The 16,617-nt window shown below is 44.2% G+C and overlaps 2 protein-coding genes across 2 annotated transcripts; both read left to right on the top strand.

The window, feature by feature from the left end:
• Nucleotides 1-2,129: 2,129 nt before the first annotated feature.
• Nucleotides 2,130-4,067, top strand: LOC123517580. The gene is made up of 2 exons (XM_045277838.1): nt 2,130-3,071; nt 3,908-4,067. The coding sequence occupies exons 1-2, from the start codon at nt 2,478-2,480 to the stop codon at nt 3,968-3,970; spliced, it is 657 nt and encodes a 218-aa protein (XP_045133773.1). The 5' UTR covers nt 2,130-2,477; the 3' UTR covers nt 3,971-4,067.
• A 7,918-nt stretch (nt 4,068-11,985) lies between these two features.
• LOC123517632 (trypsin-1-like) lies at nt 11,986-13,091 on the top strand. Its single transcript, XM_045277931.1, has 3 exons — nt 11,986-12,119; nt 12,209-12,426; nt 12,517-13,091. Exons 1-3 carry the CDS (start codon nt 12,077-12,079, stop codon nt 13,033-13,035), a joined length of 780 nt encoding a protein of 259 aa, XP_045133866.1. The 5' UTR covers nt 11,986-12,076; the 3' UTR covers nt 13,036-13,091.
• The last annotated feature ends 3,526 nt before the right edge of the window (nt 13,092-16,617 follow it).

Genomic DNA, 16,617 nt, shown 5'->3' with positions numbered 1-16,617 from the left:
GTTCGTCCACTCGTGGTGTGGCGCGAGGAGAGACACGTTTTGTCTCGTCCTGTTTGTTTTGTTGGTGGCCGTGGTCACCAGTGTGTTTGAGTGGGCGGCTGTGTGCCCCACCATCTGTTGTGTAGTATCAGTAGTATACTGTTTATAGTAACCAGCCAGTCTTCAGCGGAGGTAGACACGTGCGCTCTTGGTTTCTGGCACAGGGTAGAGACACGTGTTGCTGGGCTGTTCTTGTTACTCGCTAGTCATTGGTCTGGGAGTTGTGCCTCCTGTTGAGTAGCTGGCTTGCTACTGGGTAGACCGTGGCTGTGTAGGACAACGGGCTTGTTGTCCTGAGGAAAGTGTAGCCGGTTGGGGCTGCATTTCCTGTTGTGCGTTCGTCCACTCAGGTGTGGCGACGCGGAGGGACGCGTTATTGTTTCGTCCCGTTGTTGCTGTTGGTGGCTGTGGTCACCAGTGTGTTTTGTTGGGTGGCTGTGTGCCCCCACCATCTTTTGTATAGTTTCAGTAGTAAACTGTATTGTAGTGGTAGTAGCCACGCACACTATTGAATGCTGAGAGGCTTCATGTCGGCCAGTAGTGCGTAGTTGTCGTCCGCCAGACTTGTCTGCGACGAGTATTTGGACTCGTGTATAGCTGGTGTCACCCGTAGGTGGTGTCTGGGCTTGTGTGTACATCACCGGATGTGCTGTACACATCATATATTGCAGTAGTAGTAGGCCAGGGATGTCAGTCTAACAGGTGTTAGTAAGCACTTGTTGTAGTAGGATAGTATAGTATATATATATATACTGCGTGTTGTCCAGTCTGTGAGTTATCACAGTCTGTGGACAAGGCGTGGAGAGGCATTAATACTTCATAGAGAAGTGGGTGGAATTGTCCTTGTGGGCGGTTTCTCTAGGGGGTATTAAGGCCTCGCCCTGTTACACATAACATCTACCATTTATAAATTCTACTTGGTTGGGTACAAGAGGGGAAGGAGTTGCTGAGGAGATTCCTTTACAGTGGGGGAAATTATACACTGTTGGCGACCTTGAAAGAACCTGAGGGTTACGTCGGCTGTGAGTTATAGTAGTGGGGACTCTGTGGAGTGTTTTATAATTCCCACTACTGACCGGAACTAAGCTGGCGATTTTGCCAGGATAACAGTCTAGTGAGCTGTTGCAGCTAACCGCAGCCGTGTGGCAGTACTGCAAACCCGTAATATATATATATATATATATATATATATATATATATATATATATATATATATATATATATATATATATATATATATTCATATATATATATATATATATATATATATATATATATATATATATATATATATATATATATATATATATATATATATATATATATATATATATATATATATATATATATATATATATATATATATATATATATATATATATATATATATATATATATATATATATATATATATATATATATATATATATATATATATATATATATATATATATATATATATATATATATATCATATATATATATATATATATATATATATATATATATATATATATATATATATATATATATATATTCCTACAGTGGATACGGGTATATCTTCGTCACAGGTCTTCCCGGGTTTTTTTTCCGTGGTGCTTATAGCTCCTATAAAGATTTATGTCTCAGTACGCCACAAGGTGGGGTACTGAGTCCATTTCTTTTTAATGTTTGCATGCATGAATCTCTACTACCATCAGTCCAGCCTTGCTTCCTCAGTTCTCTCTTGGTGCACGTGTCATTCCTCTCTGTCGGCAGTACCTTTACCTTGGGGCTCCAGTTCACATTCTTCGTTCTCCCCCGGAGCAGTGCAGCGGCCCCTCAGGATCTCGTCACTCGCCTGCAGAGGCGCCTTACACCTCTTCAGTGGCTGACTTATAATGCTACTGGCATCTCTATTCCGGTTGCTAGGACCATCTATGTCTTTCATTCGTTCTGTGGTGGATTATCTCTTCCCAGCTCTTATACAACTTCTCATGTCTTGTTTACAACCTCTGGAGGTGTTTCAAAATAACGCCATGCGTACCATTCTTGGTTGTTCATTATCCACAAGAGTTGCCAACATGCAGACTGAACTTTATCTCCCTCCTCTCTATGATAGAATTCTCTACATTTTCACCCGCTTCACTGCTAAATGCCTTTACTCTCCGCAGCTGGCGCCTCACTACTCACAGGTTGTGAGACGTGTCTTACCTCGCCCCTCTCGCCTGCCTCCTCTTCAGTCTGGTGGTAGACTCCTCCTCAAGACTGTCACCTCGGTGCTTCGTGACCTGGCCGTCGACATCCCCGAAGAAGAGGAGGAGGAGGAGCCTGGTCCCCTACCCTGGCGGTTGATCGTACCTGACGTTCACTACACCCCGACTACCACTGCTGCTCTTCCTGCACTCCACCGGTAACTGGTACTGGAGTCTGTTGCCGCGGTACTGGCCTCCCTTCCCATGCCTCGCTCCATCTATGCTGACGGTTCCGTGCAGTCCAATGGCCAGGCAGGATTTGCTGTCTTCACTGATATGGATGCTCTTCTTGGAGGCTGGGTGGGCCGGCGTCTTCCAGATTCGTCCTCCTCCACCTACTGCGAGCTTTGTGGCATTCTGGATGCAGCCCGCTTTCTGTGTCGGCGCGGGCTGAGTGCAGTCATTATCTGTGACTCTCAGTCTGCTCTCGGGGCCCTTTCAAGCGGCACCCCACAGTTCCCTGCTCTTGTAAACTCTGTTCTGTCTCTCTTGACTTTGGGGCATGCCAGGGGTATTACCATCAAATTTATGTGGGTTCCTTCTCACGTCAATCTTGCTCACCACGACAGAGTTGATGCCCTTGCTAAGGCAGCCTACACTTTGAACCACTACGAGGATTGTAAAACACAGGAATACCATATTTGTTTCTTTCTTCCATCGAAGCAGAAAACTACCCCTATATCAAAGAACTACTTTCACACCAGAAGAGCCAGGTTGCTGCAAGTCTACTGCCTACACCAAATGAGAAAGACACGGAACTGGATGCAGACAACGATTTATTTGAATTTGATTAACAAGGTAAATTGATGTTTTTATCGTGAAGAAAATAATAAGTGCAATACTGTCTTCATACAAAATCTAGTGTATCATTAAGTTATGTCATTAACTCTTTGAAACCAATAATTGGTTTTAGTCAATTTATTTATTTAACTATTATTTTATTATTATTACTATTATTATTATTATTATTATTATTATTATTATTATTATTATTATTATTATTATTTTTAATATTATTATTACTATTACAATTTTATTATTATTATTATTATTATTATTATTATTATTATTATTATTATTATTATTATTATTATTATTATTATTATCATTATTGTTATTATTATCATTATTATTGCTAGAATTACTACTACTACTGCTACTACTACAGCCACTACTACTACTATATTACTACTATGCTGGTACTACTACTACTACTACTACTACTACTGCTGCTACTACTACTACTGCTGCTACTAATAATAATAATAATAATAATAATAATAATAATAATAATAATAATAATAATAACTGTACTACTATATTACTACTACTACTACTAATATACTGTCTTTACTACTATATTATTACTACTACTACTACTACTACTATTACATCCACTTCGTCTTGTTCTTTATTTTTTGTATTATTATTATTATTATTAGTAGTAGTAGTAGCAGTAGTATTGTTACCATCATTATTATTTTAGTATATTCTTATAATGATAATAATAATGATGATAATAATAATAATAATAATAATAATAATAATAATATTATTATTATTATTATTATTATTATTATTATTATTATCATCATCATCATCATTTCTATTATTTTTTTGTTTTATATTTTCAGATAGCTGGTGATGATCTATGGCCCTGCCACAGCAGTACACACACAATATCACTGATGCTATAGTCAAATATGAAGGCCGCTGAGGGGCGAGACCTAACGGGGATTCCCCGGCTGCGGCTCCGCCAAGCATCGTAGCACATGTTTCGATCTCATTATTAACTTACATCTTAATGAACCGTCATGAAAGTGTATTCCTCTAAATTTCTAATAAGGATGTATAGAGAGCTTTGAATATTGCTTTAGTGTAATGAAGACAATAATTTTGTATAGATACCACAAAATGTAGCACCACTGCTCTCCAGCGGTGCTACTTTTCAAGGTTGGACATGGGTGAGGTCAACCTCCCTGACCGCTGATAATCCCCAGGTCAAATCGAGTCACTCCTCCCCTCCCTGTCGCTCAGGATGGAAGGAGAATATCTCGTCCGCGGTACTCGCAACCTTCATAGTCAAGAGAAATTAATTATTTACAGCGTCAACAAGTTCTGCTTAGAGGATTCTTTTATTATCAATGTGGAGGACACTTCTGACGGAGAACTGTCTGATTAAATAGCTGAGAGAGGATTATGCCTACAGGGTAAAACCTCTATAAAAAAAAACGCACCTTAACTCTTACCTCATGGGTGGTGTGGAAAAAGAGTAAAATAAAACAACAAAAAAGATGCAACGCTACTTGTCTATTTTAGAGAGAGAGAGAGAGAGAGAGAGAGTGTGTGTGTGTCGCGTCACAGGAAAACCAATACGTAAACTGTTGAAAAACTCACGCAAGCAGGATTACACACTCACACACACACACACACATACAAACGTGCATGAGAGAACTATATAGTAATAAGAAACAGGAGGAAGTAGTAACAAGCCACAGAGAGAGAGAGAGAGAGAGCGGGAGAGATGGGCGTTTCTCCACACTTCAGTGTTAATCCTATAATTGGGGCTGCGACGTTTGGCGAAGCCGCAATCGGGGAATCCCCGATAGGTCTCTCCCCTCAGCGGCCTTCATATTTGTGTCGGACTATAGTTGAACCACTTCGAGGACTGGACGATGATAGCAACGCACAGGAATACCATATTTGTTTGTTTCTCTGATTAAAATTATAATTAATGGAAAACTCAAGGTTGTTTCAATATTCCCCATTCTGAACCACTTTTTTATAAGGTTTCTACTCACACAATTATTTTCACTTGTGAAAGTTACCACAAGTGTTTTGTACCATAAGGATGATATAATCGGAAAAAAAAAAGATTCACAAGGTTTTTTTTTATGGCAATGAAAAAAAATAACGAGATGATGCAGCCAATACTCTGCCAAGGAATTTATATATAATAATTGTTAAGTGAGATACAATAGCCCTTCTATAGAGGTGTCATATGGCAATTCAGGCAAGGAGCGGTGGATGGTTGGGTGCGGTCGGCGGGAACTCCCCCAGTGGTGCCACATCTCTACTGTCCTGCCTTTTTTCTCCAAATCCGTTCTATCCTGACTCTCTGTCACTTTCTTTCTCTACCTCATGCTCATCATACAGTATTTTGCTGAGAGAGAGAGAGAGAGAGAGAGAGAGAGAGAGAGAGAGAGAGAGAGAGAGAGATTAGTTCCCGCAGCCCAGCTGCGTTGAGGCTGTGTAGTAAATTTACGTTGCTCTCGTCGACTTTCTCATTACAGACAAGGCTTGCGAGAGAGAGAGAAAAAAGCGGAAAGTATCGTACGCTTGGCAGCGTTGTCCATCCTTTGAGAGTCGGGGCAGCCAAGACCGGGAAACTGATCCAGCAGGAATCACTAAAATTCTTATAACTGAGCGTCGTACTAAAGAGATTGAGTCTGTCCTTGATTAAATATTAAGAGATGCTGCATGTTAATAGGCTGTCTTTATCCTAAGGTTTCTGGGGCCATTTTAAAACTAAAAAGTCATGAATTATTTCCTGTTTTACACACTGGCATTCCCGATTTAATAACTCTTTAATTATTCAACGTAGCGAAATAAGACCAATATCATGCAAAAGTCAAGTAAACGTAGCCTTTAAGGAGAATATAACACCTATCCGTATATTCTTAGTCTAGGCCTCTAGGGTGTACTAGCGAAGAAAAGTAAAGCGATGGTGAACTGCCTACGAAAAACTAAGCTTAACTTTATACGCGATTATCTCAGTTGTTTACTTTTGGCGCTTGTCCCCTCGTCGCAGGCAGTGACGCACATAATAATTTACATTCTCATCAGTGTGAAGAAATATAACTAACTGTCTTTGCTGACACCATGGATACAATCTGAGAGAAACGTGAAACAAGCAATGATAACATTTGCTGCCTCTCTCTCTCTCTCTCTCTCTCTCTCTCCTTCGTGTCATGCCATACAGTCATCGCTCTGCTCACACTGATCCCTTATTTAAAGACCTTAAATTACTAAAACTACATAACAACATAGCTCTGGAAACTAATATCATTATTAACAAGGCATTATATTCACGGTAAATAAAAAAAGCAACCGTAATACCCCTAGACCATATGATCTAAAACTTCCGCTATTTAGAACAACTTACACCTAAAACTATTTCACAGCTAGAGGAGCCAAACAATGGAAACAGTTGCTGGAAAACATTAAAACATCAAAGTACCTTCTATCCTAGAAAATAAATTAAAACAATTGTTTCTTAAATGTTATTGTAACATTTAATTTATTATTATATATAATTTAAATTAACATTACTATTATTCATATAGTAATAATAATAATAATAATAATAATAATAATAATAATAATAATAATAATAATAATAATAATTATTATTATTATCATTATTGTTATTATTATTATTATGATGATAATGATGTTTGTTATTATTATTAGTAGTAGTAGTAGTAGTAATAGTAGTAGCAGTAGTAGTAGTAATAGTTAGAATAGTTGTAGTAGTATATTATGGTTATTATTATTACTATATTTTTCATTATTATATTTGTTATTGTTCTTCTTGTTCTTATTATTATTAATACTAGTAGTAGTAGCATTGTCATTGTTATTATAATCATCATAATGGTTATTATTACTATAATTATTATTACTGACATTAATATTTTTATTATTATTGTTATTTTTATTATCATTATTATTATTATTATCATTATCATTATTATTATCATTATTATTATTATTATTATTATTTTCAATATTATTATTATTATCATCATCATTATTGTTATTATTATTATAGTTGTTATAATTATTATTCTTATCATTATTATTATTGTTGTTATCATTATTATTACAATTATGATTTTTACATAGCTTACTGTCTATCTACTGTGGTGCCTGGACGAAAGATTTAGCGCTAAAAAAAACTTTTTTTTTTTTTTACATAAAAAGATAAGGAATGACACGCAAGGATTGAAACAAGAAAATTTCAATACTGGCAAAAAAATTAAAGCATTTATCGAAAGTTTCCACGAAGCTTTGTTCTTGTAATTGATGTGTAATAAATATACAGATACTACAATAGCACGCAAGCTTTCACTGTGTGTTAAGAAAAAAAACGTTAAAATTCTGTAGTATTCTCTGACTAGCCAAGACACGGGTGGAGAGGTAAACTAGAGATGTACATTACTGCTGTTTATTAGTGTACACAAAGGCGAGCGGAGATCAGTCGAGCGGTGCGTATGTCCTGGAGTTTCGGTGCTGAATGGGGAGTCCTCGGCTGAGCATCCGGCCCGTGACCTCACACCATCCAGCTGGGGTCCGGTCACTGCACCTGGCCCGGCTTAGGTAGTTCTACACCTGGGCCGGATCAGCGAGGTGGTGGTAGTAGTGGCAGCAGTAGTAGTAGTAGTAGTAGTAGTAGTAGTAGTAGTAGTAGTAGTAGTAGTGTGGTTCAGTACAGTTCCCCCCCTCCCCCAAAGAAGAAAAAAAAAAAAAAAAAACGAGGCATAAGGGGAGCAGCCAGGAGCCTCTGGGAGGCCTGGAAAAAAATAGGGGGTTGGCTTAACCTGCCAAAGCGGGTGATGACGTGGGAGAAGTGACAGGAGGAGGAGATGGGGGGTGGGAGACAGGCGGGGTGGGTGGTGGTGGTTGGGGGCTTGCCGGCGGCTCCAGGTCTGCCAGGGGGCGAGGTGAGGACGCCGGCCCCGACTAGGAGGGGATCCCCGCGGTGCCGCCCCGCGGCGGCAGGCAGCACGGTACCACCTCCCTGGGGTGAGGAAGGCGTAAGAGTTCCGCCACGGGGAGAAGGTGCTGCTGTGGGAGCAGGGGCGGCGCCGTTGGCGGAGCAGGGGTCAGGTGAGCCGCCTTCACCCGGTCCCAGGAAGCGACGTACGGACGGCCCTTAATCTCGAGGGTGACGTTGGCCTGGGGGTGATAGGCTGTGGTGCGTTGGCGCGACGTGCCTAGGAAGGCCATGAGCTCAACCTAGGCGTGAGACTCGAACTGCACCCCCTGGTCGGTGATAATGGTGACCGGCGCCCCGAAGTTTGACACCCACCCTGAGAGGAAGTGGGCGGCCGTACACTCCGCCGTGCTGTCAGGCATCGGAATCGCGGTACCCCAGCGTGTGGTCCGGTCTACACAGGTGAGGAGGTACCGGTGGCCGCGGCAACGTGGAAGGGGACCAACCAGATCTGTGTGAACTGTGTGGAAGCGTTCCGTGGGTGTGGGGATGGTCTGCAGTGGCGTGCGGGTGTGGCGGTGAGTCTTGGCGGCCTGGCAAGGAAGGCAGGTACGGACCCACTCTTTAACTTCCTTCCTCATTCTTGGCCAGACCGCCTGCCTGCTGATGATGCGGTGCGTCACCAAAATGGCAGGATGGTTGAGAGAGTGGTAGTGGCGGAAGATCTGCTGGCGGAACGGCCGCGGCACATATGAGCGTGCCTGCCCGCACGACACATCGCACCAGAGTTGCCGTGGAGAGTCGGGGAGCTGCTGCTGAACGAGCTGCAGTGATGTGGGCCCCTCTAGCAGTGCCTATACCTCCAGGTCGTCCTCTTGCGCTGCCGCCACCGCTTCGTAGTCCAAAGGTGTAGAACGAGACAGGGCGGCGACCGTGCGGGAGGGAGCGTCGCCACGGGAGAGAACATCAGCCACTGTGTTTTCCTCCCCCTGAATGTGCCTGAGGTCCGTGGTGAACTCAGAGATGAGCACGTGGAACTCACGGCCCTCCAGGAAGTGGCGAAAGTGACGCACGGCCTCGTACACTGCCAAGAGCTCCCTCAGGAATTCCCTGAATTTCCTGACGGTCGTGGGGCGCAGGAAATCCTCAATGGCTGCCTCCTTCTGGGGGAGGGGCTCCAGACCCTCCGCACTCACCTTGTGGCCCAGAAACTCCACGGACGGAACGCCCAACACGCACTTCTGAGGGTGGAGTTTGAGGCCGTGGTCCTGAAGGTGACTAAGCACCTGCCGCAGGTGGACTGCATGCTGCTGAGGCGAGGAGGACGCGATGAGAATGTCATCGATGTAAACGACGACGAAGTCCAACCCTCTCAGAACCCTGTCCATGAACCGCTGGAAGGTCTGGGCGGCGTTGCGAAGACCGAATTTCATAAAGGGGTATTCGAACAATCCGAAGGGCGTAATCACCGCGGTCTTCGGAACGTCGTCCTCTGCCACAGGAATCTGGTGGAACGCCCGCTGGAGGTCGATCTTCGAGAAGATAGACTTGCCATGGAGCTTGGTGTGGAAGTCCAGCACGTGGGGGATGGGGTATCTGTCGGGGCGGGTCATGGCGTTAAGGGCCCTGTAATCCCCTCAAGCCCGCCATTCTCCATCCTGGGCCTTGGGCACCATGTGAAGTGGCGACGCCCAGTTGCTGACAGACGGGCGCACAATGCCTTCCTCCAGCATGAGGTCAAACTCCTTGCGCGCAGCGTGAAGACGTTCCGGGGGCAGCCGCCGGGGCCGAGCGAAGCACAGGCCTCGAACTGCGTCGCTTGGCGGAGGGTGGTGAGGACGGCGTCGGCTGCGCGCAGGGCTCCGCGTGGATGATAGTGGCCGAGGGCTGGTGTAGGAGGCATCTGCGGCGTGGATCCACCAGGAGGTCGTGAGCAGCGAGAAAATCCATCCCCAGGATTGCCTGCTCCACGTCCGCCACCACAAATGCCCACGGGAAACGGCTGCCGGGCAGGAGGGCCACGCGACGCGTCTGGGTCCCATACGTCGCGATCGGGGTGCGGTTGGCGGCCAGGAGGTCGTACGCCGTACGGGGTTGGGCGCGGCGGTCAGTGTCCGCTGCCGGAACCACACTCACCTCTGCCCCGGAATCCACCAGAAAACGGGCCCCGGAGCAAATGTCTCTTACCCAGAGAAAGAGGGCGCTGGCTGGCGGGACACCACTTTGGGTGCTGCGGCGGAGGTGACGGCGCAGGGGAGTCAGAAGAGCTGGGAGTGGGCTGACGGGGCCCCGGCGGAGGGACCGAGGCAAAACCCTCCGCGAGCTGCGGAGGAGCGGACCAGTAGGGGTGCCTGGCGCCGACCGAAGGCTGCAAAGGGGCGCGCTCAGCTGAGACTCGCAGATGGGTGGGCTGCGCGGAAGCCCGGCCACCAGTAGGCTGCAGACGTGATGGTGGAGGAGACGGGGCCCGGCCATTCCGGGACCGCTGCTTCGCTGTCGGGGAAGACGTGTGGGCGACAGTAGGCCGTCCAGGGGACGCGGGCGCGTCATGGAACACTGCGGGGCCAGTGGCGGAGGCGGTGCAGATTCCGTGGGGCCCGGGGCAGGCTGTACAGCTGGGGCGGGCAATGGTGTTAGCGACCCCTGCCCGCCCCGTTTCCCTGGCAAGGCTAAGCACATGGCGGTCGGCAGCTGCGTGCCTCCTCCCTGATACGCCTGTGGTAGAAACTGACCCCAGCGTCCGTCTGGGTAGGAGGGCGGGCGAGCAGAGCTTCCAGGGGCCGCAGGGAGGCCTCCACCGAAGCAAGGCGGGTCTCGGTGGAGCTGGGCACTGCAGCCAGGGGTGGGTTACGGCGAGTCCCAGAGGTCACCGCCGCCTGTTGCTGGAGGACGTGGAGAGAGAGTGATATTCCGCTGGTGCGGGTGGCTGGTCCGTCGGGGACGCGGCGTTGACGCGGCACAGGCAGGCCAGGGCGGGGGTCTGCTGGGGGGGCGACACCACGTGGGCCTCGTGCACTCTGTCTACGAGGGCCGAAAATTCCTCCAAGGAGAGGGCCTGTGGGGCAGCCGCCAGCTAGAGACGGACAGGCTGCGGCAGGAGAGAGGAGAGTTTGTGGCGCACCATCTCCTCCGACCACGGGAACCCTGCCTCGCCAGGAGTGGCGACGGGTGGCCGCCGTCATACCGAGCTGAGTCAAGTGCGGCGAAACAGGCTTCGCGGGACTGCCCAAAAGCCCCCGTGATGGCCGACTTAAGGGCGCCATACCTGTCTGCCTCCGGCAGGTTGGAGAGGACACTGTACAGACGAGCGACCACTTCTGAGGGGAGTGGCCGGACAACCGCCTGGTATCGCTGGAGGTCCGGGAGGTCCGCGCCGGCCCACACAGCTTCGAGGTGCAGGAACCAGGCCTCGACATCATAGGTGAAGGGCGGCACACGCAATATGTCACTGAATGCACTGCACTGCTCCATCACGCGTCAAGGCTACACTCTCGGGGTCACCAAATGTAGTATTCTCTGACTAGCCAAGACACGGATGGAGAGGTAAACTAGAGATGTACATTACTGCTGTTTATTAGTGTACACAAAGGCGAGCGGAGATGAGTCGAGTGGTGGGTATGTCCCGGAGTTTCGGTGCTGACTGGGGAGTCCTTGGCTGAGCATCCGGCCCATGACCTCACACCGTCCAGCTGGGGTCAGGTCACTGCACCTGGCCCGGCTTAGGTAGTTCCACACCTGGGCCGGATTAGCGTGGTGGTAGTAGTAGTGGTAGCAGTAGCAGCAGCACCAGTAGTAGTAGTAGTAGTAGTAGTAGTAGTAGTAGTAGTAGTAGTAGTAGTAGTAGTAGTAGTAGTAGTAGTAGTGGTAGTAGTAGTAGTAGTAGTAGTAGTAGTAGTAGTAGTAGTAGTAGTAGTAGTAGTAGTAGTGTGGTTCACTACAATCCCATCATCATATCGCATCTCTTGACAAGGAAAAGGATGAGAAATTTTCCCACAAGCATATTTATCATTCCTTTGGACACTCTATTACATATAAGAAGAATTATCATCGCAGGCAGATACACTTTTCTCCATCTTGGGCAATCATGAAGACTCTTGTACTCTGCCTGCTTGTTACCGTGGCATTGGGTCAGTGTTTTCATATATTAACCGCAATATGCAATTGATCTTCATGCCTGTCGAACAATATTTCGAACAGTAATTTTTTTCTGCCACAGCCACTCCATCCCGGAAACCCACCTTCCGTCGGGGACTGAACAGGATTGTTGGCGGTGAGGACACTCTTCACGGCGAGATTCAGTACCAGCTTAGCCTTCAAGACACTTCGTATACTGAGCCATGGCACTTCTGTGGTGGTACTCTTTATAATGACCACTGGGGCATCACTGCTTGTCACTGTCTACAGTATGATGTGGCTAATCCAGGGATTGTCCAGGTATTTACAATAACTTAATCCCCACTTGAAACACAAAAATTACTTTCATATGTACTCAAAATATATTAAATGAGATTAATTTCTTTCCAGGCTGTGGCAGGTGAATACTATCTGGAGGTGAATGATGGTTCCGAGCAGCCACGAAAACTGGATGAGATCATCCTCCATCCACATTTTGACAGTGTATTACTCATTAACGACGTCGCCCTCATTCACTTTCCGGAAGCAATGGTTTATGACGAGTACGTTAATCCCATAGGTCTTCAAGAAGAAAAAAACCTTGTAGGCGTTGATTGCACTGTTACGGGATGGGGAGCTTTGTCAGAGGGAGGAAGTGCTGCTACAATTCTACAGAAGGTTCATGTTCCTACTGTGTCTGATGAAGAATGTAGAACATCTTACACTGGTATTGAGGATTCCATGATCTGTGCTGGATATCCTGAGGGAGGAAAGGACGCCTGCCAGGGGGACTCTGGTGGTCCTATGGTGTGCAAGGGATACCTTACAGGCATTGTGTCTTGGGGTTATGGCTGTGCGCGCCCCAATTACCCAGGAGTCTACACGGAAGTGGCCTACTTTGTGGATTGGATTACTGCCAATACAGTATGAACTGTATAGCATTGCCATCATAAAAGTATAACACGTTAAATAAAAATTATTACAAGTATGATGGTTTTCATGTATTTTAAATATTCCTTCATAAAAACTGTACTATAATTTGCACACGCACGCAAATAAACACACACACACACACACACACACACACACACACACACACACACACACACACACACACACACACACACACACACGCACACTTGGGACCTACCTTAAATGTTCTAGTACTTCCCTCAAGTATTTCTTCATTAGCATTAGATCAAAACTTTAATCTGTAGAATACCATTTCTTTACTAGTAAACTTCATTATCTTCTCACTGGAACAGACTCTAATAAAAAGCTTTTGATATGTCAAAGGCAGTGGTTCTGAAAGCGGTCGATATCGACCCACAGGAATCGAAAGAACCATACAAGAGGTCGATGAATATCTAAGGGGTCGAAAAGGTGTCGATGAATATCCAGGAGATCGAAAGGGAATCGCTGAATAACCATGGAGACAGTGAATGTTAATTACTGCTGGGGTCGAAGGGATCACTGAAGCTTCCATCTGGATATTCTATATTTTAGATTATGATTTGGTTATAATAAACCGTGTTCCTTTTCTTTTCGGTGTGGTAAATGACGTTTTATTATTATTTTTTTTCCTTTGACCCCCATCATTGATGTAAAAGAAACTACTACTACTACTATCACTGCTACTACTACTACTTCTGCTACTACTACTACTACTACTACTACTACTACTACTACTACTGCACATGAATTTTGCCATCGTAATTATTTTCTTCGAAGTAAAAGATACGGGGTCGATAGAAATATTGAAACTTCATTAGGTCGACGAGTTCAAAAGTTTGAGAACCCTTTTGCTAAGGCAACAGCAAAAGTTTTCAAAAATCTAAAAACAAAAACAAAAAAAGACAACCATGTCTCAGTAAAACGTCTCCGTCTCCGTCTCTCTCTCTCTCTCTCTCTCTCTCTCTCTCTCTCTCTCTCTCTCTCTCTCTCATATATATATATATATTTTTTTGAAAGGTAATAATTTTCAAGATTTATTCATTCTTTTGTCTTTAAAGCTTTCAAGCAACTAACTAATATTTCAAGATATTGAAAGAAAAAAAATAATAATAATATTCAAGCAGTGGACACTCAGGTTGACACGTACCAGCTCCGCTTTTCTACGGAGTGTATACGATCACTACTTGGTGCAATACCCGAACGCGTCAGCATAGTGTATACGAGACTTAAGCAAACATTGAAAGTTATTTTTTGTTATAATACAGTGTATGCAGTCACACACACTTGAGGTGTATTATACATACTGACTACATCAAGTAAAAAAAAGATGGGGCGTTTCATATGAACCATACAATCTGAAACAATATATTCAGGTGGAATTACTGTAAGCATCATCCATTGACTGCAGAACACTCGCAGCACACAAATTTGTGTTCGGTGGTTGAGGGCCCCTTTCACACCCGAATATGTGCTGCCTTGAGATAACCTTGTTATTCCTGTTGCTTCATAGCACGATGCAGAAGGCGCTCTTAGCCGCGTGACAGCAGATGGTGATTTTCACAGATATTACTCTAACAGATCTGCGGTTCCCAAGCCGGTCATCAGTGATACTCGTATTGTAAACATTCTTTTTCGACATGAGAAAGACCAGGTGTAGCAGTAACGAAGAAAGATTATGTTAAGAGAATAAGAGTTAGTTGATGAAGGGCATATAATAAATAAAATATTTCACGAATAAATTTCCTCCCATCTTCATAGTAACCATATACCAGAAGCATTCTGAATATTACATGGATTTAAAGTGTATTGTGAATCAGTCTTAGGGAATGGAAAATGATGAATAAGGCTAACAGTCCTTGGTTGCCATAAATGTAACTCAGCCTTAGAGATGTATTGATGTACCAGGTCCACACTCCACACTATTCTTGAAATGCTTAGAAGGATATTTTCTGCCTTCATACGAGATCTACAAACTGATGTCATTCCTGACATGTATACGTAATGTACAAAATTCTATACAGCATCTAGCTAGTTGAGCAGAATTTGTCATCGGCCAGTAGTTTCAATGCCACGTACCCATCTCCTCTTAGTTCACTATTACCAGCTACGGGTCAATGTATCTGTCTATCTATCGTTCTACCTTACGGATCAATCTATCTGTCTATCTATCTATCTATCTACCTACCTATTTAACAAACCCTAAATCACTCAGTGTTATGTGTCTTTTGTTGTATTAAATAGCGTAATTTTGTGGAAGGGGCATCTTTAAGTGGCAGGTGACGATGGTGTGGCATTTGTTGGATATTGTGGAGCCATGCAGACTTGTGGGAACATTGCAATGTCATGGTCGACCTTAGTAAGTTTGAGAATTATCTCGTTTAACAATCTCTGAACTCACTGGTCTGCTGTGTCTCAGTGAATAGTTCAGAAGCCGGTAAATGAGCTGAGTGTGTATTTACCTAGTTGGGTTGTACAGGGTTCGAGCAGGGCTCATAGTGTCATCTCCATATCTCCATTTATCTATTTTTTTTTTAAGTTATACACATTATGTGTTGTTACAACTTCATCACTCAATGCATTTAATTTTTCCATCGTTCCATGTGGAAAACTGTATTTTCCAATATCCTTCACACAATGTCTCTTCATGATCTTTGCATGTCTTGTCCTTCCAGCTTCATGTGCCACCAACACCAGGTCTTGCTTGTCTATCTTTTTCAATGCCATTAATTATTTTATACATTATTATTAGATCCCCTCTTTCTCTTCTATCTTGTAAGGTTGGCAATCCCATTTCCTTCCTCATATGTTAGATCCTTAATTTCTGGCACTATCTTTGTAGCTATCCTCTGAATCCGTTCTAATTTTCTCATATACTTTTTCAACTCGGCGACCACCCCACTGCTGTATATTGCAACTGTGGACAAATCATACTCGTAATAATTTTCTTTTATCATGTCCTTGTCCAGGTATTGAAATGCCACCGTAATATTAGCCAAACTATACATTGTTCCAAATATTTTACTTATGAGTTTTTCAGGGCTCAACGTTTCTTGTATAACCACTCCCAGATCTTTTTCTTCTTTAGACTTCATTATTTGTTCCTCTCCCATCAAATAGGTCCATACTGGTGTTCTCATACTCTATCCTAATTCTATTACATGGCATTTCTTGGCGTTGAATTCTATTTTCCACTTCTTACTCCACTCATAAATTTTGTCTATATCTTCCTGCAGTAGCAAACAGTCTTAATTATTCTGAACAACTTGGCATCATCAGCAAATAAATTGATATAGCTGGTCACTCCATACTGTATATCGTTTACATATACCTGGAACATAATGGGGGCTAACACTGACCCCTGCGGCACTCCACTTGATACTTTACTCCACTGACTGTGTGTGTGTGTGTGTGTGTGTGTGTGTGTGTGTGTGTGTGTGTTCTGTTTGTAAAAAGATTATATAGTTTTAATTAATACCGAAGAATAAATTGGATTGAACAAATCCACCATAATTACACTTCTAAAATGAATACACTAGTATTTTCACAAATCCATGTTCA

This window comes from Portunus trituberculatus, chromosome 42, assembly GCF_017591435.1.
Source record: "Portunus trituberculatus isolate SZX2019 chromosome 42, ASM1759143v1, whole genome shotgun sequence".
Classification (NCBI taxonomy): Eukaryota; Metazoa; Arthropoda; class Malacostraca; order Decapoda; family Portunidae; genus Portunus; species Portunus trituberculatus.
Note: the sequence above shows the minus strand (reverse complement) of the source record. Positions and strands in the feature narration are given on the sequence as shown.